Source organism: Amblyraja radiata, chromosome 2, assembly GCF_010909765.2.
Source record: "Amblyraja radiata isolate CabotCenter1 chromosome 2, sAmbRad1.1.pri, whole genome shotgun sequence".
NCBI classification, from domain to species: domain Eukaryota; kingdom Metazoa; phylum Chordata; class Chondrichthyes; order Rajiformes; family Rajidae; genus Amblyraja; species Amblyraja radiata.
In genome coordinates, this window is record NC_045957.1 from 85668714 (window position 1) to 85691282 (window position 22569).

The following is a 22569-nucleotide window of genomic DNA, read 5'->3' on the forward strand; positions in this document are numbered from 1 at the left end:
ATGGTGGATAACATTAGCTACCCACCAATCCACAGGAACTGATCATGAATCTAATCCTGAATCTATAGAACGTTGGAAAATGATCACCAATGTGTCCACGATTTCTCGAGCCACTTCTTTAAGTACCCTGGGATGCAGACCATCCGGTCCGGGGGATTTTTCAGCCTTCAGTCCCATCAGTCTACCCAATACCATTTCCTGCCTAATGTGGATTTCCTTCAGTTCCTCTGTCACCCCAGATCCTCTGGCAACTAGTACATCAGGAAGATTGTTTGTGTTCTCCTTAGTGAAGATGGATCCAAAGTACCTGTTCAACTCATCTGCCATTTCCTTGTTTCCCATAATAAATTCACCTTTTTCAGTCTTCAAGGGTTCAACTTTGGTCTTAATTATTTTATTCCTCTTCACATACCGCAAGAAGCTTTTACTATCTTCCTTTATATTCTTGGCTAACTTACCTTCTTTTCTCCCCGTATTGTCTTTTTAGTTATCTTCTGTTGCTCTTTAAACACTACCCAATCCTCTTGCTTCCCGCTCATCTTTGCTACGTTGTACTTCTTCTCTTTTATTTTTATACTGTCCCAGACTTCCTTTGTCAGCCACGGTCGCCCCTTACTCCCCTTGGAATCTTTCTTCCTCTTTGGAATGAACTGATCCTGCACCTTCTGTATTATTCCTAATGAGTGGACGAGAAAGTGGAATAACGTAGAATAAATGAGAACGGATGAATGATGGTCAGCATAGGTCGGTGGGCCAAAGGGCCTGTTTCCATGCTGTATTTTGCAATCCAATAATTTGATATACTTCTGTCAGGTTTCCCCTCACCTCCGTGATCCAGGGAAAACAATTCAAATCTGTCCAATTTCTCCCCGTAGCTAATAGCCTTTAATCCAGGCCTCATTCTACTAAATTGCTTCTGCAACTTTTCCAATGCCTCCACATTAGCAAAATTGCCAATGCAAAAATAACTTAGTTGGTCATATTTTGTGGAATTGATGCAAAATTACAATATTCTTACCTCTTTATGTTGTTTCCCCAGAATGTGTGTCTGCCACAGCAATTCATTTTTTATAGGAATACTGCAAACCACACAGCTTAGATGACCTAAACTATTATATGTTCAAATTGGTTAAGGTAAAGCAAATTAGAAGTATGTTTATGCATATAACAAAATAACAGGTTGTGCGAAAATATGCCAAAGGTTTAAGGAGTAAAGGAAAAGAAACACCGAACCAGTCCTTCTGCTTAAAAGCTGCCTGGAACATTCAGGTCTACTGACTAACCCAATGAATACAAGCAGAACCTCAGGTCTCACAAGCACATGCTGAAATCACATCTTCCTCTTCGCAGTCCTAGAGGAAAGCTTAATCATGAGAGCTGATGTGACAGAGACAGATAAACTGCAAGGGGGACACTGATTTTCTGTCTGCTACCCCCCCCCCCCCCCTTCCCCCTCCCCCACATCTGCAGATAGATAAGACTGGTGGTGCTCTGCTGGGCCTCCTTTTTTTCGTCCTATGCCTCATGACTCTTAGGCCTTGGACCTGCACATTGCTCTTACGCTGGTACCAGCTTTGGACAGCTAGCTTTATAGGATACAGCTCATAACAAAGTATTTGCACCTGCTGGGTATGTACTACAGAGCTCTCATAGACTGATGTGAACACCAATTATATTTTCCATAAGAATTATTTGAATTGCATGCCTCTTGTTGTGGTAGCTTTACAACGCGGTATCTGGAGTCAGGGAAGTTGAAGACAATTTCTATTTCTTAGGAACATAAAACCGTACAGCACTCGAACAGGCCTTTCAGCCCACAATGTCTGTACATACCAACATGGCCATTTAAATTGCACATCAGCCTGCACATGATCTATATCCCTCCAATCCTTGTTCATCTGCCTGTCTAAATGCCTCTAAAACATTGGGGGTGGGGCATGTTGGGCACACGGGCAAGTTGGACTGAAGGGCCTGTTTCCAAGCTGTATGACTAAAAATTATTTCCGGAGGCCTCAATCTTCTCCATTGCTTTCCATATCATTTCAGGATACACCTAGTTAGAACCTGTGGATTTATTCATTGTAATGCTCCAAAATATCACTCTTCTGCCCCAAGCCAGTTAAAATGACTGGCAGTTCATTCTGACCCAGTAAGAACCACATGTGCTTCCTGAAAATTTCCATTAGGAAAATCTACAGATGATCCAAAAATCATTTGTACATTCAGAAAGAAAGTTTCTGTCGAAAAATCGTCTGGGGATTAATTGGAGCTCTAACAAACACAGGAGTAGTCAATGAAACAATAAATGTAACTTGAACTTGAATGATGGAGTTGTTCAAAACTGGCAAGTCCCAGTTGGATAAACCATCTGCTCTTCATTGAAATTAAGGTAGATGGTATCTCTACATGACTAAAGCAAGTTGTAAGATGTGGCAGAGATCTGATGTAGCAACTGAAGCAAACCTTATGGGGAATGTGACCTTAAGCTCGAGGAAGAGAGCAGTCCTGGTATGACACATGGACAAATGTCTATCCAGTTTTATACATCCTAGTCATAACAACCTCCGAAAACTGGAGCTGTGAAATAGTATTCACGAGAGGGGTCCAATTAAGATGTATTGTCTCTGAAGACCAACTCTTTATAAAATCTTTGCTTCCAGTTCCAAAATTCCTGACCCACCTTTCTTAGCCAGTCATTGCAACAACTCCAGTAATAGATTATTGCCAAAGATGCATCCACTGAATAATGTCAACTGAAAGCAGTGGACAAAGCACAATGTGTCAATTTAGCCAGGTATTTACACAGCATCGAGACAAATATGAAGCTGTTCAGTCTAGTCAATGAACACCAGCAGTGTCCCATTCAATAATGGAAAACGCCACAAAGGAGTGCAAAGACTTGCAAACAAACACAGTGAATTATGTTGGTAAGGATAGAAATAAGAGCTGCCAGAATAATAACATCATAAGATGCATGTTTAACACCAGAAACTCATCAGACATACCAAATAGAGTCCAGGCCAATTTCCCACAAATGCCACAAATGAAGTAATCTACTCTAGTTCAACTGGACACCTACCCCCTAAACCATTTTCAGTTTCCCTAGGTACAAACGGCAATTCTACCAAACCAAACATTATCCTCATGTCTTGATCTTAAATGTTTTGCAGCTACATTTAAAGTCATAACATGGGGATATTTTATAATGCGCATAACCACAACTTTTTCAAGGGCAAAACACAAAGTGCTGGAGTAACTCTGCGGGTCAGGCGATGTTTCTGGTCAGGACCCTTCTTCTAGATTCCCCCATCTATAAGATCTTTGATCTGCAGTTCCTTGTGTCGCCAATTTGTGGGATTCTGCGAACGTTTTGAATAAATCGCCAAAGGGAGTGAGGCGCGTCATAAACTTTGACCTATATCTGAGAAGCGCATTATTTACAGTTTAAAACAAATCGTTGCACCGGCGCCACGGCTTTCACTGCAGTTGTTTGTGTTGTTAATTTATAACATTAAAAATTAAAAGGCCTGCAACAGTAGAAACAACGAACTGCAGATGTTGGGATACAAAATGCTGTAGTAACTCAGCGTGTCAGGTCGCATCTCGGGACAACATGGATAGGCGACGCTTCGGTATCCCCCAAAAGGATATTTGGCGAGTGGGGACTCGATCCTCCTGCTACCCGCGGCCGCACGCTGCTTCTCCCTCATTAACCGCCGCAGCTCCTGCTGGTTGACAACTTTCTTCTTCGCCTTGGCCGCGGCCGCCATCTTCACCCCCAGATCCACTTCCGCCTCGGGCCAGGAAGTGCTTCCTCCTGGTGTGTGACGTTCACTTGAAGACTGGCCCAGAGAGAGATGATGTCTCAGCCAGTCCCAGGATGGATGCAGGGGGTTCGAGACATCAATGCAACCAAGAACATGAAAATATTGATTACATTCCTGAACTGACATTATAAACCGGAGGTTAAAAAAAATGGAAAGATTTGTATTTCGACTTTTTTCTGACTATAAAGCATCTTAATCTACATTTCAGCCAATTAAGTGCTTATGGTAATGGTGACATGGAGGCACAAGGAACAAGTCAAAAAGACACAAAGTGCTGGAGTATCTCCGTGGATCAGGCAGCATCTCTGAAGAACGTGGATAAGCGACATATCGGGGTTTTTATGCCCTTCAAATTTATAGCGAAACATTTTTTAACTCGCATTTCTTGAGGCTACTTAATTTTTATATTTTTACTGAACGCCTTAATTTTGCAACTCAGTCTTTTCTTACAAAGTGCAAATAACATAATAATGTAAAAAATAAACTATAGACAATAGGTGCAGGAGTAGGCCATTCGGCCCTTTGAGCCAGCACCGCCATTCAATGTGATCATGGTTGATCATCCACATTCAGTACCCCGTTCTTAACTTCTCCCCATATCTCCTGACTCCGATATCTTTAAGAGCCCTATCTGGCTCTATCTTGAAAGTATCCAGAAAACTGGCCTCAACCGACCTCTGAGGCACAGAATTCCAGAGTCACAACTCTCTGTGTGAAAAAATAGTCGCAGTGGAAGAATTTAGTGCAAGAATAGGCCACCCAGCTACTCAAACTTGCTCAGCCACGGATCAAAATCATGGCTGATCTTCTATTTCATCGCCATTTCCCGATACTATTTTCATATTCTTTAATTCCCTTAATATAATAAAACGATAATCTGACATGTTGGGATTTGGGTGGAACTCGAGTGGCAGATTGTCTTCACTGTTGAATGTTATTCTGATTAAGATTCCAACACGTTTTTTAATTCTCAAAAAATGTATCTGTCTCAATCCAAATTATGATTCTGGACATCCCATTACAGGCAGGATGTGGAAGCTTTGGAGAGGATACATAAGAGTACACAGTAAATGGTAGGCCTCCGGGGAGTGTTGTAGAGCAGAGGGATCTAGAAGTGCAGGTTCATGGTTCCTTGAAGGTCGAGTCGCTGGTAGATAAGGTGGTCTTCTTGCGTATGACGTGCACAGCCTAAAGTTGTAGGTCAACTTGTTCTATTTGATCTTGTTTGTGCACGTCGGGTTGATTGCATTAGTCGAAACAGGGTGGACCACGTGAAGGTTGCAATCTCCCACCCCGATAAGGTGGTCAAAAAGGCTTATGGCACATTGTCCTTCATCAGTCAGAGTATAGAAGTTGGGAGGTCATGTGGCAGTTGTATAAGATGTTGTGAGACTGCATTTAAAATATTGTGTTCAGTTCTGGGCACCATGTTATAGGCAAGATAATGTCGAGCTTGAAAGGGTTCAGAGAAGATTTACGAGGATGTCGCCAGGAAAAGAGGGTTTGAGCTATAGGGAGAGGATGAGTAGGCTGGGCCTCTATTCCTTGGAACGCAGGAGGATGAGGGGTGATCTTATTGAGGTGTACAAAATCATGAGAGGAATGGATCGGGTTGATGCAAAGAGTCTCTTGCCCAGATTAGGGAAAACCAGAGGACATAGGTTCAAGGTGAAGGGGAAAAGATTTAATAAGAATCTGAGGGGTAACTTTTCCACACAAAGGTTGGTGGATGTATGAAACAAGCTGCTAGATGAGGTAGTTGAGGCTGAGACTATCCCAACATTTAAGAAACAGACAGGTACATGGATAGGACAGGTTTGGAAGGATATGGACCAAGTGCAGCAGGTGAGACCAGTGTAGTTGGGACATGTTTGTTGGTGTGGGCATGTTGGACTGAAGAGCCTGTTTCCACACTGTATCACTCTATGACTATGTGACTCTGAGGTCTCTGGTGATGCTCTGCCAGGCCTGTATTGCAGCCATCTTTAGCTAATGCTTGTTTTGGGGGCTAGTCTCCTTCAGTTTCCACTTCAGCATATAAAAGTCATGCTCAATTGGGTTCAGATCGAGTGATTGACTTGGCCACTCAAGAATCAACCTTTGAAATTTAGTTTTGAAACACTCCTTTGTTGCTCTAACAATATGTTTGGGATCATTATCTTGCAGTAGAATGAACTGCCGGCCAATGAGTTTTGAGGCATTTGTTTGAACTTGAGCAGATGGGATGTGTCTATACACTTCAGAATTGCATCTTGCAGTGTAGCCTCTGTAGTTCCGTTCATGAAGTCTTCTGCGGACCACAGTCATTGACAAATCCACACCTGACTCCTGAAGGGTGTTTCTGATCTGTCGGACAGGTGTTAGGGGACTTTTCTTTATTATAGTGATAATTCTTCTGTCATCGGCTGTGGAGGTCTTCCTTGGTCTGCCAGTCCCTTTGCGCTTAGTAAGCTCACCCAGTGCTCTCTTTCTTCTTAATTATGCTCCAAACAGTTGATTTTGGTAAGCCTAACGTTTGGCTGATGTCTCTAACAGTTTTATTCTTGTTTCTCAGATTCATAATGGCTTCTTTGACTTTCATTAGAAGGATGAGAGGGATTCTTATTGAAACAAAAGATTATTAAGGATTTGGACACTTTAGAGGTAGGAAACATGTTCCCGATGTTGGGGGAGTCCAGAACCAGGAACCACAGTTTAAGAATAAGTGGTAAGCCGTTTAGAATGGAGATGAGGAAACACTTTTTCCACACAGAGTTGTGAGTCTGTGGAGTTCTCTGCCTCAGAGGGTGGTGGGGGCCGGTTATCTGGAAACTTTCAAGAGAGAGCGAGATAGGGCTCTTGAAGATTGCGAAGTCATGCGATGTGGGGAGAAGGCAGAAATGGGGTATTGATTGTGGATGACCAGCCATGATCACATTGAATGGCGGTGCTGGATTGAAGGGCCGTATGGCCTACTCCTGCACCTATTATCTATTGGCACAACTTTGGTCTCATGTTGATAAACAGCAATAAAAGTTTCCAAAGGTGATGGAAAGACTGGAGGAAAGACTAGGTGCTGAGAGCTCACTTATACCTGCATTAAAGAGGAATTTAAACACACCTGAGTAATTACAAACACCTGTGAAGCCATGTGTCCCAAACATTATGGTGCCCTGAAATGGGGGGACAATGTATAAACACTGCTGTAATTTCTACATGGTGAAACCAAAATGTATAAAAATACCCTTTATTAAAATCTGACAATGTGCACTTTAACCACATATAATTTTTTTAATATTATAAATCTCAAATTGTGGAGTACAGAGGCAAATAAATAAATGATCGATCTTTGTCCTAAACATTATGGAGGCCATTGTGTAAACACTGCTGGAATTTCTACATGGTGAAACCAAAATGTATAAAAATTGCCTTTATTAAAATCTGACAATGTGCACATTAACCATGTGTGATTTTTTTCTATCATAAATCTCAAATTGTAGAGTACAGAGGCAAATAAATAAACGATGGATCTTTGTCCCAAACATTATGGAGAACACTAAAACAACATGCACCCACTGATCTTTTTCTAGCCTTGATTAAATCTTCTGGCTACCAGCTGTTTGAAATGTCAGATTTATTTAATTACTTTACTTTCCATTCCTGCCACAGTAGGATTCAACTCATATTTTGTGGATCGGTACTTTTGGACTCTGGTTGCTGGTCCTGTAGCTTAATAACTAATCTAAGATGGACAATATTTGCACTATCACATGCATTAGTGCGAAGTTACAAAATACTGTTAACTACCGAGGTTTAGTTTAGAGACGCAGGCTTTTCAATCCACCGAGCTCACGATGACCAATGATCATCCGTACTCTAGTTCTAGCCCATATACAATGTCAATTTACAGAAGCCAATTAACATACAAACCTGTGTTGTGGTCTCCTCTTACCACTGGATAATTTGTCAAGAGCAGGAAGTGTTTTTTGTTTATTGAGGGATCTAGTCAAACTGCAAAACCAGATAGCTTTTTTTCCTTGAACGCTGAAGGTTGCAGTCAGACCTGATAGAAGTATATAAAATTATGAGAGGCATAGGTAGGGTAGTCAGAACCTTTTTCCCAGGATGGAAAGAAAATACTAGAGTGCATAGCTTTAAGGTGAGAGTCGCAAAGTTTAAACAAGATGTGTGGGTCAACTGTTTTACACGGAGGGTGGTGGGTGCATAGAACATGCTGTTCGGGGTGGTCGTTGAGGCAGATATGATTGTGTGCATTTAAGAGGCAGCGTAACGGCCCTGTCCCACTTTTCTGAGTTACTCACGAACTCTCGAGTTTTCCCCTTGTTTCGAACTCAGAAAATGTCGGGGAATGTCGGAGCAAGCTCGTAGGAGGCCGAAGGAGTCCGTAGATGTTTTGTAGCGGCTCATAATGCCAGCCATAGGATGTCAGGAGAGTGGGCGGGACAGAGATAGAATGTAGGGGACAGGGCGTTACAAAGATAGAATGTAGTTGGAGACAGTAAGACTGGTGGGAGAACTGGGAAGGGGGTGGGGATGGAGAGAGAGGGAAATCAAGGGCTATTTGAATTAATTACAATCACAATAATACTTTATTAGCCAAGTATGTTTTGCAACATACGAGGAATTTTATTTTCCAAGTCAGTCATACAAATAATTGAAGTCAGGGGATGTGGGGAGAAGGAACACACAAAATATATTTTAACATAAACATCCACCACAGTGACTCCTCCACATTTCTCACTGTGATGGGAGGCGAAAAAAATCTCAAATCTCTTCCCTTCTATGCTCTCCCGCGGTCGGGGCCTCGATCCCTCCATTGACGATCTTAACTCCCGTAGCCGGCAACATTTCGGCCCTCCGCATTGGGGTGATCAGCTCCTGCATTGGGGGGATGTCGGGGTTGGTCGAGCCTATACAACTGCAGAAGAACCTCTCTACTCCTATACTGAAATCCTCTTGAATGAAGGCCATTAACATTCCATTAACTTTCTTCACTGCCTGCTGTACCTGCACGCCAAATTTCAGTGACAGGTGTACAAGGACACCCAGATCTCGCTGTACCTCCCCCTTACCTAATCTAACCCCATTGAGATAATAATCTGCCCCCTTGTTTTTGCCACCAAAGTGGATAACCTCACATTTATCTATATTATACTGCATCTGCCACGCATCTGCCCACCTGCAACCTCCTAACATCCTCTTCACAATTCACACTGACACCCAGCTTTGTGTCATCCGCAAACTTGCTAGTGTTGCTCCTAATTCCCTCTTCCAAATCATTAATATACATGATAAACAGTTGCGGCCCCAACACCGAGCCTTGCGGCACTCCACTTGCCACTGCCTGCCATTCTGAAAAGGACCCGTTCACTCCTACTCTTTGCTTCCTGTCTGCCAACCAATTTTCTATCCAAGTCAACACCCTACCCCCAATACCATGTGCTCTAATTTTAGTCACCAGTCTCCCGTGCGGGACCTTATCAAAGGCTTTCTGAAAGTCTAGATACACTACATCCACTGGCACCCCTTCATCCATTTTATTTGTCACATCCTCAAAAAATTCCAGAAGATTAGTCCAGCATGATCTCCCTTTCATAAATCCATGTTGACTTGGACTACTCCTTTTACTGCTATCCAAATGCCCCATTATTACCCCTTTAATAATTGACTCCAGCATCTTTCCCACAACCGAAGTCAAGCTAACTGGTCTGTAATTCCCCGTTTTCTTGTTCGCTCCTTTCTTGAAAAGTGGGATAACATTAGCTATCCTCCAATCCACAGGAACTGATCCTGAATCAACCGAACATTGGAAAATAATCACCAATGCGTCCACTATTTCTAGAGCCACCTCCCTGAGGACCCTGGGATACAGACCATCAGGCCCCGGGGATTTATCATCCTTCAGTCCCATTAGCCTACCCAATACTATTTCTCGCCTAATTAAAATTTCTTTGAGTTCCTCAACCCCCTTAGATCCTCTGTCCTCCAGTACTTCTGGGAGATTGTTTGTGTGTTCCTTAGTGAAGACAGATCCGAAATACCTATTCAACTCTTCTGCCATTTCCTTGTTGCCCATAATAATTTCACCCGTGTCTGCCTTCAAGGGACCCACATTTGACTTTGACTTCTTTTTCTATTAATTAAAAAATATGAGGAGTGATCTGGTTGAGATCTTTAAAATTAAAAATTCATTCAGCAGTTTGGATAGTGAATATATTTTCACCGATGGAAAATTTCCGAAGGCACTTAAAAAAAATGGAGTTAGTACCTATACAAATGGAATCAGGAAGTATGTTTTAACACAAAGCACTGATGAAATGTGAATACCTCTTCTCCAAGTCAACAACAATTGTCTTAAAAAAATTGTGAAAGCTGTTTGTTAGGTAAGAGTATAAAAGGATATGAAAAAGGATAAAAAAATACTTTAAGTAGGTATGAGTCAGCAATGTATTGCATTTAGGCAAAATAGATTCTGGGTTGACTCACTATAATAAGTTCATGTCATTGTAACAGAATTAGGCTATTCAGCCCATCGAGTCTATGCCTTTCAATCATGGCTGGTCGATCTTTTCTTCCCAACTCTTCTCCTGTCTTCTCACCATAATCTATGACACTAATCAAGACCCTGTCAATGTTCCAAAGACTTGGGTAGGTGGTGGGGGGGGGGGGGGGGGGGGGGGGGGGGGGGTACACAACAGAAACACTTCTGATCAAAGGGAGAATGTGTACCAACTCCATGCAGACAACACCCAAAGTTGAGATTAAACCTGAGTCTCTGGCCTGTGAAGCATCAGCATTAACTGCTGTGCCATTACTCTGCAGCAAGTTGGAGAAAAGGGAATAATGTTTAGTGCAAGGTAAAGCCAGCTAAGTCCGATCAAGCAAAGTCCGACGGTCACCAAAGTGGTAGATAGTAGTTCAGCACAGGTGGAAAGAAACTGTACCCGAATCTGGTGGTATGCGTTTTCACACTTCTATACCTTTTGCCTGAATGGAGAGGGAAGAATAGGGAGTGGCCAGGGTTAGACTCATCCTTGATAACGCTGCTGGCCTTGCCGAGGTAGTGTGAGGTATAAATGGAGTCAAGAGAAGGGAGGTCAGTTTGTGTGATGGTATGGGCTGCATCCACAATTTATTGCAATTTCTTACGGTCTTGGATGGAGCTGTTCCCAAACCAATCTGTGATGCATCCTGATAAAATGCTTTCTGTTGAGGTTTGTTGAGAGTTGTAGGGAAATGCCATATTTCCTAAGCCTTCTAAGGAAGTAGAGGCATTAGTGTGCTTTCTTGGTCGATTTTTGATGTCGATGGCGAATTTGAAAATTTGAAAAGATCAGCAGGAGCATTCGATGTAATCACAATATTTATCGCAGGTCTGTGACTGAGTGATTCAATTGATTCCGACCAGGTTTTACTTAAGGGTCTGTCCCACTTGGGCGACCTAATCTGCGAGTTTCAAAGAGTTTGCTCTCGACTCAAACTCGCAGTATGGTCGACACGAGGTCCTAGGAGGTCCTATGAGGTCGCTGGAACTCTCCTTCATGTTCGAGCTGAGGCCTCAAGTATCCCGAATACTTGAGGCCTCAGCTAGGTCGCGGAAGGTTTTTCAGCATATTGAAAAATTTTCCGCAAGTAAAATTTGGTCGACATGGGGCCTTGTTAACTCGTAGTGCAGTGGAGTGAGGTCACTATTTACTTACAGGCACTCGAGGGCAGCCGTAGGCAATCTCCTTCGCTGACCGGGCATTTTGATTGGCTCATTGGAGTTTCAGGACCAAGGAAGACCTACTGGTAGGTAAAATGCTCACTAAACTTTATTAAACTTCTTAAAAGTCTCTCCACCTCCTTATCTCTCCCCCCCCCTCCCCCCCCCCATTTCCCCCCTTCTCCCCCCCCCCTTTCCCCCCCCCCTTTCCTCCCCCCCCCCCACCCTCTGCCACTGGATCCTCGACTCTCTGACCCACAGACCAAATCAGTGACAGAAAGTGACAACACATCCGCTTCAACAATTCATAAAGATGTTGAGGTTTATCGAGGACAGCCACTTCCATTAAATACCATCATCCAATTCACAGTAGAACTGTTTTCTCTCTGTCGTTGCCCTTTCATCTTTCTCTTTCTTCTCTCTCTTCTTTTCCACTTTCTATTTCCTACCACATTTTCTTCTCCTTTTCTCTCTTTTGTTTCCTTCTTGTTATCCTCTCACTACCATCTGCTTTTCCCTCCCTCCTCTCATGTTGCGTGGGTGTTCAAAATTTGCAGTATTTCAGGTATGACGAAATTCATGTGTAATACGAATTGATGAAAACATTTCAAAATGCATGATCTGTTGTGTAACCTCTTACACAATGTTACTAATTGGGTTTCCCACCCGTACTCTCTTACATACTATCTTTTCCATTTTGAGAGCATTTCAGTAGATACCATGGCATAAAAAAAGTTCGGAATATCCATGTTAAAATGATAATATGATACAATTTTATAAGTTCTTTAGGAAAGTCGATTAGCATGAGTTCCTTTTTCTGAGCGCTTGCAGAGGGTATTACGGTTATTGTTGACCTTTTACTCAGACTAAATTAGTTTTATGATAGTTATCGCATTGGATTTTCAGATGTGAGCCTATCACTATAATTTACTGTTAATACACTAAATTCCTTAAATAACTGATGTGGCTGGTCCAGTATAAATTGTTGGTGATATTTATTCTTACAAACTTGAAGCTTTTGATCACCTCCACTTTGGTTCCATCGATGTAAACTGGGATGTGTGCATTGCTTCGCTTCGCTTCCTGAAGTCAATCACAATCTCCTTTGTCTTGCTGACATTGAGGGAGAGGTTGTTGGCTTTGTACCAAGTTACAAGGTTCTTGATCTCTTTTCTGTACTCCGTCCAGTCATTATTCGATATCCGGCCCACTATGGTGGTGTTGGCTGCAAACTAGATTGAGTTAGATTGGTATTTGACTGCACAGTTGTGAGTATATCTATATCTATACATAACTAAAGCTCTGATCTTGTTCTCTTCCAGTTTGCGCGGTTATTCTATGTGCGCAAAAACGGTACGTGATACAGGTGCACAACCTTTTATCCAGAGTTCCGGAAACCGAAAAGCTCCGAAAACCGGACATTTTTTCCAGGATGTCGTCTGCACACGAAAGCTCACGTTTGGCGCCAAACTTGACCCGAAACGACCCACGGTCAACCCAGGTCTGTACTGCTGTAGCAGCTGCCTCCTCACCGGAGACCTGGGAGACACTTAAACATCTGTAAATCATTGCTTAAATGTTAGTCAGTTAGTTTGGAGGGCTTTTATGTGAAGGGGGGGGGGGGTGAAGGGGGAAACTTTAATTCTTAGTCCCCTACCTGGTCGGAGAGGCGGGGAGCGGGCAATGCCTTACCGGGTCGCCGTGCAGTAAGCTCCGGAGCGCTGTGGCCGCCAACTCCCAACATCGCGGAGCTGGGGCTGCGGGCGTCCGGCCGCGGGTGGCGCCGGTTGTAGCTCCGACCCCGGCAACTCTACCCCTGGCTGCGCGGCGCTCCAAATCCAGCGCCGCCCGCGACCGGACGCTCGCAGCCCCAGCACTGCGATGTTGGGAGTCGGCGGCCACAGCGCTCCGGAGCTTACCGCACGGCGACCCGGTAAGGCATTGCCCGCTCCCCGCTGGTATCGCAGCGCTGTGGCCGCCGACTCCCAACATCGCAGAGCTGGGGCTGCGGGCAGGCGGCGCTGAATTTGGAGCGCGGCGCGGCGATGTCGCCAAACGGAAAGTGGTGAATCTGATCCAGGTGGAGAAGAGCGTCCAGCGCCCGCTGTGAGTCCCAAACGCACCGCCATCATAATGCCCCGCAACTCCAGCCCCTTCCCCTCTGGTCCCCCTCGCTGGCTCCTGCACCCTTCCCCCTTCCCCCGTGATACCCCCCTCTCCCCCATGGCTCTTCCCCCGTCTTTTGTCCGAGCTCTCACCCCCCCCCCCCCCACCCCACATCCACCTCTCGCCCATATGCCAGCGTGGCCGTAGCTGCTGGTGCTTCCGAGCTGATCCGAGGCCTGGCTCTGAGGGCGCCGATGGCTGATGCTCCTCCGGGGCACGCAAGAAGGGAGAGGAGCGGCAACCTCGAGATCCTGGGGAGGGAGATTGGGGGAGGAGAGGGGATAGAGGGAGAGGAGGGGAGAGGTGTTTAGAGGGAGGCCGAGGGAGTGACTGAGAGTAGGGGAAAGGAGAGGTGAGGGAGGGATTGGGGGAGGGTAGAAGGAGAGAGGTGAATAAACTCACGTCATAGGAGCAGAATTAGGCTATTTGACCCATCGAGTTTACTCCGCTATCCAATCGTAGCTGAACTAACTTTCCCTCTCAACCGCATTCTTCCGCCTTTTCCCCATAACCTTTGACCCCCTTACTAATCAAGAATCTGTCAATCTCCACTTTAAAAATACCCAAACTCTTGCCCTCCACAACCATCTGTGACAATGAATATCACAGGTTCACCACCCACTGACGAAATATTTTTTTCCTTTTCTCCTTTCTGAAGGTATGTACTTTTATTCTGAGGCTGTGCCCTATGGTCCCAGACTCTCTCTGGTGAAAACATCCTCTCCACATCCAGGCCTTTCACTACTCAGTAATTTTAATGAGGTCCCTCCTCAGGGACAGGGCCAGGGCCAGGGCCGTCAAATGATCATCATCGCTTAATCCAATCATCCCAAGGATCATTCTCGTAGATAGTCCTCATTAATACCAGTACATCCCTCCTCAGATATGGGGCCCAAAAATGCTCATAATACTCCAAATGCAGTCTGACCAGTGCCTTATAAAGCCTCAGCATTACATCGCTGTTTTTACATTCTAGTTCTATCGAATTGAATGCTAACATTGCATTTTATATCGAAGTCACGTGAGTGACTACGTGAAGAGCCCGCCAGCCCGCATGCGCGTCAATACGTCGACACATGGCGCAAGGTTTGGTTGGGGATGAACGTCGGTCTCCCCAGTGGTAAGTTTAAAAACCAAACAGGTGAGCACAAATATTGAACTAATTCCGACCTTGACCTAGGTTGTTGTTATGGAGAAACCTAGGGCGAAAGGGAAACGGGCTGCTGAGAAACCAGCAGCAGAGGACCGCGGCAGTGGGAAAAGCCAACGGCCGTCCGTTTCCACTTCGGAGTCGCTGGCAGCTGCGATCTGCACAGCAAGTTCCGATTCGGCTCCTAGAGGGAGCAGCTTGGCAACCCCGAGTCGGGGCAAAGCCAAAGCTAAGTCTGTAAGACAGGTCCAATCGGACGATTCTGGACAGGAGGACTCTGTCCCAACATCTATGGAAGATGTGGTTTGCTGTCTATCTAAACTGGAGCGGCTAAAGGACCACATGGTGGCACAAAATATGCTCCGTGCTACGGAGGCATTAACAGGCGGCTCCAGCCAAATGCCTGTGCAAACACCTGGCTCAGGATTGCAGTATTCCTCCCACTCTGATGAGGGGAGTATCGGAGATTTTTACAGAGCTGACTCCGAATATAGGGATGATAACAGAATATCTGAATCCCATGATTTAATGCATGATATGCATCATAAGGAAGAGCTACCTGCTCTTGCCTCAAAATTTGCTGTTCCCTCGGGGACTACAGGAGGAACTGGCCAGCATCATCAGCTATTTAACATCGCATCAGCTGAAGGAAGAAATTATGCTAGAGGCAGCTGGAAGATTTCCCAGTCCAGAAAATTTGCAAGACCTTGGACGTCCCAAAAGTCAATATTACCATTTGGGAAAACCTTGGGAGCAGGACAAGGTCCAAAGAGCTGAAATTATAGCGAATCCTGAGACTATTGTCGGGAGGTATTACGGCCTTTGCTATGTCAGTGGATGGGGCTCAGCTGTCGGAAGCACAGCAGGATGCGATCGCACTGTTGTGCAATACTCATTTTGAGATAAACTGCTTCCATAAATTAATGATTTGGAAGAGGGAATTAGGAGCGACACTAGCAAATTTGCGGATGACACAAAGCTGGGTGGCAGTGTGAACTGTGAACAGGATGTTAGGAGGTTGCAGTGTGACCTGGACAGGTTGAGTGAGTGGGCAGATGCGTGGCTGATGCAGTATAATATAGATAAATGTGAGGTTATCCACTTTGGCAGCAAAAACAAGGGGGCAGATTATTATCTCAATGGGGTTAGGTTAGGTAAGGGGGAGGTGCAGCGAGACCTGGGTGTCCTTGTACACTGGTCACTGAAAGTTGGCGTGCAGGTACAGCAGGCAGTGAAGAAAGCTAATGGAATGTTGGCCTTCATAACAAGAAGATTTCAGTATCAGAGTAAAGAGGTCCTTCTGCAGTTGTATAGTTCTCTGGTGAGACCACATCTGGAGTGTTGTGTACAGTTTTGCTCTCCTAATTTGAGGAAGGACATCCTTGTGATTGAGGCAGTGCAGCATAGGTTCACGAGATTCCTTGGGATGGCGGGACTGTCATATGAGGAAAGATTGAAAAGACTAGACTTGTATTCACTGGAGCTTAGAAGGATGAGGGGATATCTTATAGAAACATATAAAATGATAAAAGGACTGGACAAGCTAGATGCAGGATAAATGTTCCCAATGTTGGGCGAGTCCAGAACCAGGGGCCACAGTCTTAGAATAAAGGGGAGTTCATTTAAGACTGAGGTGAGAACATTTTTTTCACCCAGAGAGTTGTGAATTTATGGAATTCCTTGCCACAGAGGGCAGTGGAGGCCAAATCACTGGATTGTTTTACGAGAGTTAGATAGAGCTCTAGGGGCTAGTGGAGTCAAGGGGTATGGGGAGAAGGCAGTCACGGGTTATTGATAGGGGACGATCAGCCATGATCACAATGAATGTCGGTGCTGGCTCGAAAGGCCGAATGGCCTCCTCCTGCACCTATTTTCTATGTTTCTATGTAAAGATGGCATTAGGCCAGAATTAAACCCTAAATTTGCACACTTATGCAGGGCCAGTAATGTTCAGCCTGTTAAATATCTCTTCGGAGAAGATTTGTGTAAGCAAGTCAAAGACTTGCAGGATGAATTGGAGGCTGCTGCTGGCATGGTTAAAACACCCTATCTGGGTAAGACTCCTCTACACCGGCGATATCACCCCTATGTGACAACCAGCAGGAATCGGTTCTCTGAGGCTGGTGGGAATACCAGGTCTGCTTAATTTAGACCCAGCCAGAGGTCTTTTTTAGGCCCAGGCCCATCTCGTCCATCTTGGAAGATGCGTCAGCCTCAGTTCCCAGCGGGTCAAGATATCAGAACAAAGGGAAGGAGACCAAACAAAACCTAGGGTCTGCTGGCCCTAGTAATAAACCGCCTATGACCATTGAGGTAGGTGGATGTGCATCCATCAGTCACATGGGGTGAGCGGAGGAATTTCAAGTCGGTGGCAGGCAACTATCATAAAACTAATTTTTACACAAATGGCAACAGATAACCTCTGATCCGTTTATACTGCATAGCATAATGGGTTACAAATTTGAGTTCTTGGCTGACAAGTTCCCTCCTCGACAAGATATGCCGAGACCGGCGTATATTAGTTCCAAATAGGAAACTTTGGATATACAAGCAGAGATAGAGCCATTACATAAAAAAGGAGTTATTGAGCGGTCAGTCTATGAGAAAGAGGAATATATCTCTAACATATTCTTAAGAGGGAAGAAAAATGGAGGATGCCGTATCATTCTTAATTTGGCGAGCTTCAACTCTTATGTGCAGTATAAATATTTTAAAATGGAAAATTTCCACACCACAAAACAGCTGATTACTGAGCATTGTTTTATGGCATCCATAGATCTTAAAACCCCTGTCTCACGGTGAGAGTTGACACACGAGGTACCCCGAGTTAAAACTCATGGTAATAACGTACGATTAACGTAGCTGTAAAGTCAGAACTCATGGACGCAACTTAGAGACTCGTGGCGCTAACGGCAGGTACCCGTGAAACTTGTCAACTCTTGATAAAAATCAACCATGTTTAAAGTTTTCCACGAGTCAAATTTACTCTTGTGGTTAAGAATTGAAACATTTAAACTCATTGTAAGAACGTAGTGGCCCGTGCGTTTACCTTAGTGTATCGTGAGTCTACCGTGGGAACTTTTTAACTCAGCGGGCAGGCAGCATTAAGTTCACAACATGCAAGGATTATGTGTGTCATGTATTCGTGTGAATGAAGCTTGTTGGTGGGCGGGCAGAGTGTAAGATGGATAACAATGCCATGGGACAAACTGGAGTCATACATAAACAATAAAGAATAGGACTCGAGAATAGAAAACTCACCACTAACCAAAGCTTCGGCGGTTGCCATGTGCATGAGCGTATCGAATGTAGCCCTCCACTGTACCGGCTTCCTGAAGCCTGAGCAAGAAGCGGCCGTCCCTCAACTGGGTCGAGTCCCCACACCGGGCTCTCCTGTAGTGTTGAAGCGTGTGGGAAGCGACTGCAGATGCTGGTTTAAACCCACGAGGAGAGAGAAAAAGCCGGAGTAACTCAGCGGGACAGACAGCATCTCTGGAGAAAAGGACAAGAAGGGTCTCGACCCAAAACATCACCTATTCCTTCTCTCCAGAGCTGCTGCCTGGCCCGGCTCGCTGAGTTACTCCATCTTATGTTGTCTATCTGCGACTTGGTACTCTGCAGATTAATAAACAAAAACAAAGTTTCATCTTACCAACAGGGAACTCAGTGGGCCGGCGACTCAGAGCTGCTGTAGAATTGGAAGCAACAGCAGGAGAAGATTAGCAAGAGAAAACACTGATTGGCTCTAGCCCAAGTGGGAGAGAAGTGAGTCAGAGGGGTGAAAACAGTTGAAAAGGAGAGGCAAACACAGGCAGACTTTACTCAGAGCTGCTGTAGATTTGGAAGTAACAGCAGGAGAAGCTATGCAAGAGAAAACACTGATTGGGTCTAGCCCAAGTGGGAGGAGAGAAGTGAGTCAGAGGGGGGAAAACAGTTGAAAAATGAGGAATTTGGTTTGTAAATTGGTAAATTAGGCAATTTATCAGTCAATATAAGCAAGACGGCTATTAGGGGGCGGCAGTGAGTGATTGGCCTTGTGAGGGAAGTGCCCTGTGAGAAAAGTGTGAGCTCCTAGTGGCGGCGCGGCTCTGGCTGCAGCGGCTCTCCGGCAGTCCTGTTTGTTTTGTGTTTTTTGGGTTGTTTATTTTCGTTTTGGTTAGTCTAGTTTTGGTTTTTAGTTTCTGTTTGGGGGGGGGGGGGTTGAAACGGGGCTTGCTGTCTCTCCCTGCGGGGGAATGCGACTTTTATGTCGTATTCCCCTTCTCTGCCTCCGTCTGCGCTGAGGCCTAATGGCGGAGCTGGCGACCTCGAGGCTCAGGAGGCAGAGCCCGCCAGGACTCGCACTGGGCTCGCTCCCGTGAGGACGGCCCGGCTCGGGGCTGGAACAGGGCTTCCGTGAGGGGCTGTGACGCTCCCGGGGGGCGGCCTGGTCCGAGGAAGGAACGGTGCTCCCGTCGGAGTGGCCGAGCTCGGGGAGGTACGGCGTTCCCAGCCCGAGGGAGGAGCGGCGCCCGGTCGGGGCGGCCCAGCCCGAGGGAGGAGCGGCGCCCAGTCGGGGCGGCCCAGCCCGAGGGAGGAGCGGTGCCCGGTCGGGGCGGCCCAGCCCGAGGGAGGAGCGGTGCCCGGTCGGGGCGGCCCAGCCCGAGGCTGAGACGGTAACGGCACTCACGTGAGGGCGATCCGGCTCGGGGCTGGAACGATGCTCCGGTGGCTTGCACGGTGTTCTGGCGGCGGTGGCCTGAGTCCGGGGTTCGGCCGCGGGCCAGCGGCTGCGTCAGCAGGACTGGTGGGCGGCAGCTTCGACCACCCCGGGCCGCGGTGTTTGAGCCGCGGGACAGTTGTAACATCGCCCGGGGGGTATCGCCTCAGCGCAGAAGGAGAAGAGGAGGGAAGAGACTGGAGACCTAAGACTTTTGCCTCCATCACAGTGAGGAGATGTTGGGTGAACTCATTGTGGTGGATGTTAATATGTGTTTATTGTTGTTTTTTTATTGTATTGTATATGACTGCTTCAATTTCGTTCAGACTTCGGTCTGAATGACAATAAAGGCTATCTAATCTAATCTAATCTAATCTAATCTAATCTAATCTTTGGCTCGAGAGTCTTCGGCGAGGAGATAAGGCTTACCAAAACACTGGAGAGGGAGAGACGAAAGAAGGAGATGTCAAGCAAGCTGATTCAGTGTGATGCTTGCAGTATGTGGGAGGTCAAGGACACTGCTGGTGCCTCTGGCTGCTACAGATGCGAGAAGTGCATCCAGGTAGAGCTCCTGAAGGACCGTGTTGGGGAACTGGAGAAGCAAGTGGATGACCTCAGGTTCGTCCGAGAAAATGAGTCGTTCCTCGACAAGTCCTACAGCAAGATTGTTACACCTAAGGTACTGGAAGAGAGAAGGTGGGAGATGGTGAGAAAGGGAGGGAAGCATGGAATGCAAACATCCCCGGGTGTTGTACCTCTTGTGAACAGGTTCACCCACTTAGAAGCTGTCGGGACAGAAGACATTGTTACACTGAGCGGCGGACTGGCTTGCGAAGCAAGACGGGCTGTTGAGCCAAAACCAAATAGGCCAAAGTCAGGCAACGCCATTGTAGTGGGAGACTCCATTGTGAGAGGTACGGACAGGGGTTTCTGCGGCAACAGACGGGATTCGAGGATGGTGTGCTGCCTTCCTGGTGCCAGGATCCAGGATGTCACGGACAGAGTGCAGAAAATCCTCAAGGGCGAAGGTGAACAGCCGGAAGTCGTAGTGCATGTCGGCACAAATGATGTCGGAAAGAAGGGGATGAATATTCTGCAGCGTGACTTTAGAGAGCTCGGAAAAATGCTGAAAAGCAGGACCTCCAGGGTTGTTATCTCCGGTTTGCTTCCAGTTCCTCGTGCTGGCGAGAGCAGGAACAGGGAGATGTGGGACCTGAACGTGTGGCTGAGGAACAGGTGCACGGGGCAGGGATTTAGATTCTTAGATCACTGGGATCTGTTTTGGAGTAAGGGGGAACTGTACAAAAGGGATGGATTGCATCTTAACAGGTCGGGGACCAGCATTCTGGCAGGCAGGTTTGCCACTGCTACACGGGTGGTTTTAAACTGAATAAGGGGGGTGGGGTGTCAAATGGGATAGTTGAGGATGGAGTTAAAGGGAAAGGGTTTCTTAAATGTGTGAGCGGAGAGACAAAGGGGTGTAAAATGAGGGTAGAAACAATAGGTGGCAAGGTGAAAAGTAAAAGTGGCAGGCAGACAAATCCAGGGCAAAAATCAAAAAGGGCCACTTTTCAACATAATTGTATAAGGGGTAAGAGTGTTGTAAAAACAAGCCTGAAGGCTTTGTGTCTCAATGCAAGGAGCATTCGTAATAAGGTGGATGAGTTGAATGTGCAGATAGCTATTAATGACTGATATAGTTGGGATCACGGAGACATGGCTCCAGGGTGACCAAGGCTGGGAGCTGAACATCCAGGGATATTCAATATTCAGGAGGGATAGACAGAAAGAGAAAGAGGTGGGGTAGCGTTGCTGGTTAGGGAGCAGATTAACGCAATAGAAAGGAAGGACATTAGCTTGGAGGATGTGGAATCGATATGGGTAGAGCTGCGAAACACTAAGGGGCAGAAAACGCTAGTGGGAGTTGTGTACAGGCCACCTAACAGTAGTAGCGGAGTTGGGGATGGCATCAAACAGGAAATTAGAAGTGCGTGCAACAAAGGTAAAACAGTTATAATGGGTGACTTCAATCTACATATAGATTGGGTGAATCAAATTGGCAGGGGTTCTGAGGAAGAGGATTTCTTGGAATGTATGCGGGATAGTTTTCTAAACCAACGTATAGTGGAACCAACAAGAGAGCAGGCTATTCTAGATTGGGTATTGAGTAATGAGGAAAGGTTAGTTAGCAGTCTTGTTGTGCGTGGCCCCTTGGGTAAGAGTGACCATAATATGGTTGAGTTCTTCATTAGGATGGAGAGTGACATTGTTAATTCAGAAACAAGGGCCCTGAATTTAAAGAAAGGTAACTTTGAGGGTATGAGACGTGAATTGGCCAAGATAGACTGGAAATTGATTCTTAATAGGTTGACGGTGGATATGCAATGGAAGGCATTTAAAGACTGCATGGATGAACTACAACAATTGTTCATCCCAGTTTGGCAAAATAATAAATCAGGGAAGGTAGTGCATCTGTGGATAACAAGGGAAATCAGGGATAGTATCAAAACAAAAGATGAAGCGTACAAATTAGCCAGAAAAAGTAGCCTACCAGAGGACTGGGAGAAATTCAGAGTCCAGCAGAGGAGGACAAAGGGTTTAATTAGGAAAGGGAAAATAGATTATGAAAGAAAACTGGCAGGGAACATAAAAACTGACTGCAAAGGTTTTTATAGATATGTGAAGAGAAAAAGATTAGTTAAAACAAATGTAGGTCCCTTCAGTCAGAAACAGGTGAATTGATCATGGAGAACAAGGACATGGCAGACCAATTGAATAATTACTTTGGTTCTGTCTTCACTAAAGAAGACATAAATAATCTGCCGGAAATTTCAGGGGACCGGGGGTCAAATGAGATGGAGGAACTGAGTGAAATCCAGGTTAGCCGGGAAGTGGTGTTAGGTAAATTGAATGCATTAAAGGCCGATAAATCCCCAGGGCCAGATAGGCTGCATCCCAGAGTACTTAAGGAAGTAGCCCCAGAAATAGTGGATGCATTAGTTATAATTTTTCAAAACTCTTT

At 45.6% G+C, this 22569-nt stretch overlaps 1 protein-coding gene and 1 long non-coding RNA gene across 2 annotated transcripts in view; one reads left to right on the top strand and one right to left on the bottom strand.

The window, feature by feature from the left end:
- Positions 1-3806, bottom strand: part of znf830 (zinc finger protein 830) — a 62786-nt gene extending 58980 nt beyond the window's left edge. Inside the window, exons 1-2 of the mRNA XM_033039686.1 lie at positions 3652-3806; positions 1019-1118 (exon numbers count right to left, since the gene is read on the bottom strand). Of these exons, the coding sequence (XP_032895577.1) occupies positions 1019-1118; positions 3652-3770 (219 nt within the window). The 5' untranslated portion in view covers positions 3771-3806. The remainder of the gene's footprint in view (positions 1-1018; positions 1119-3651) is intronic.
- A 7-nt stretch (positions 3807-3813) lies between these two features.
- Positions 3814-20696, top strand: LOC116991282. Its single transcript, XR_004416733.1, has 3 exons — positions 3814-3965; positions 4972-4977; positions 20685-20696. It is a non-coding gene; the product is annotated as an uncharacterized LOC116991282 (long non-coding RNA).
- Positions 20697-22569: the final 1873 nt, after the last annotated feature.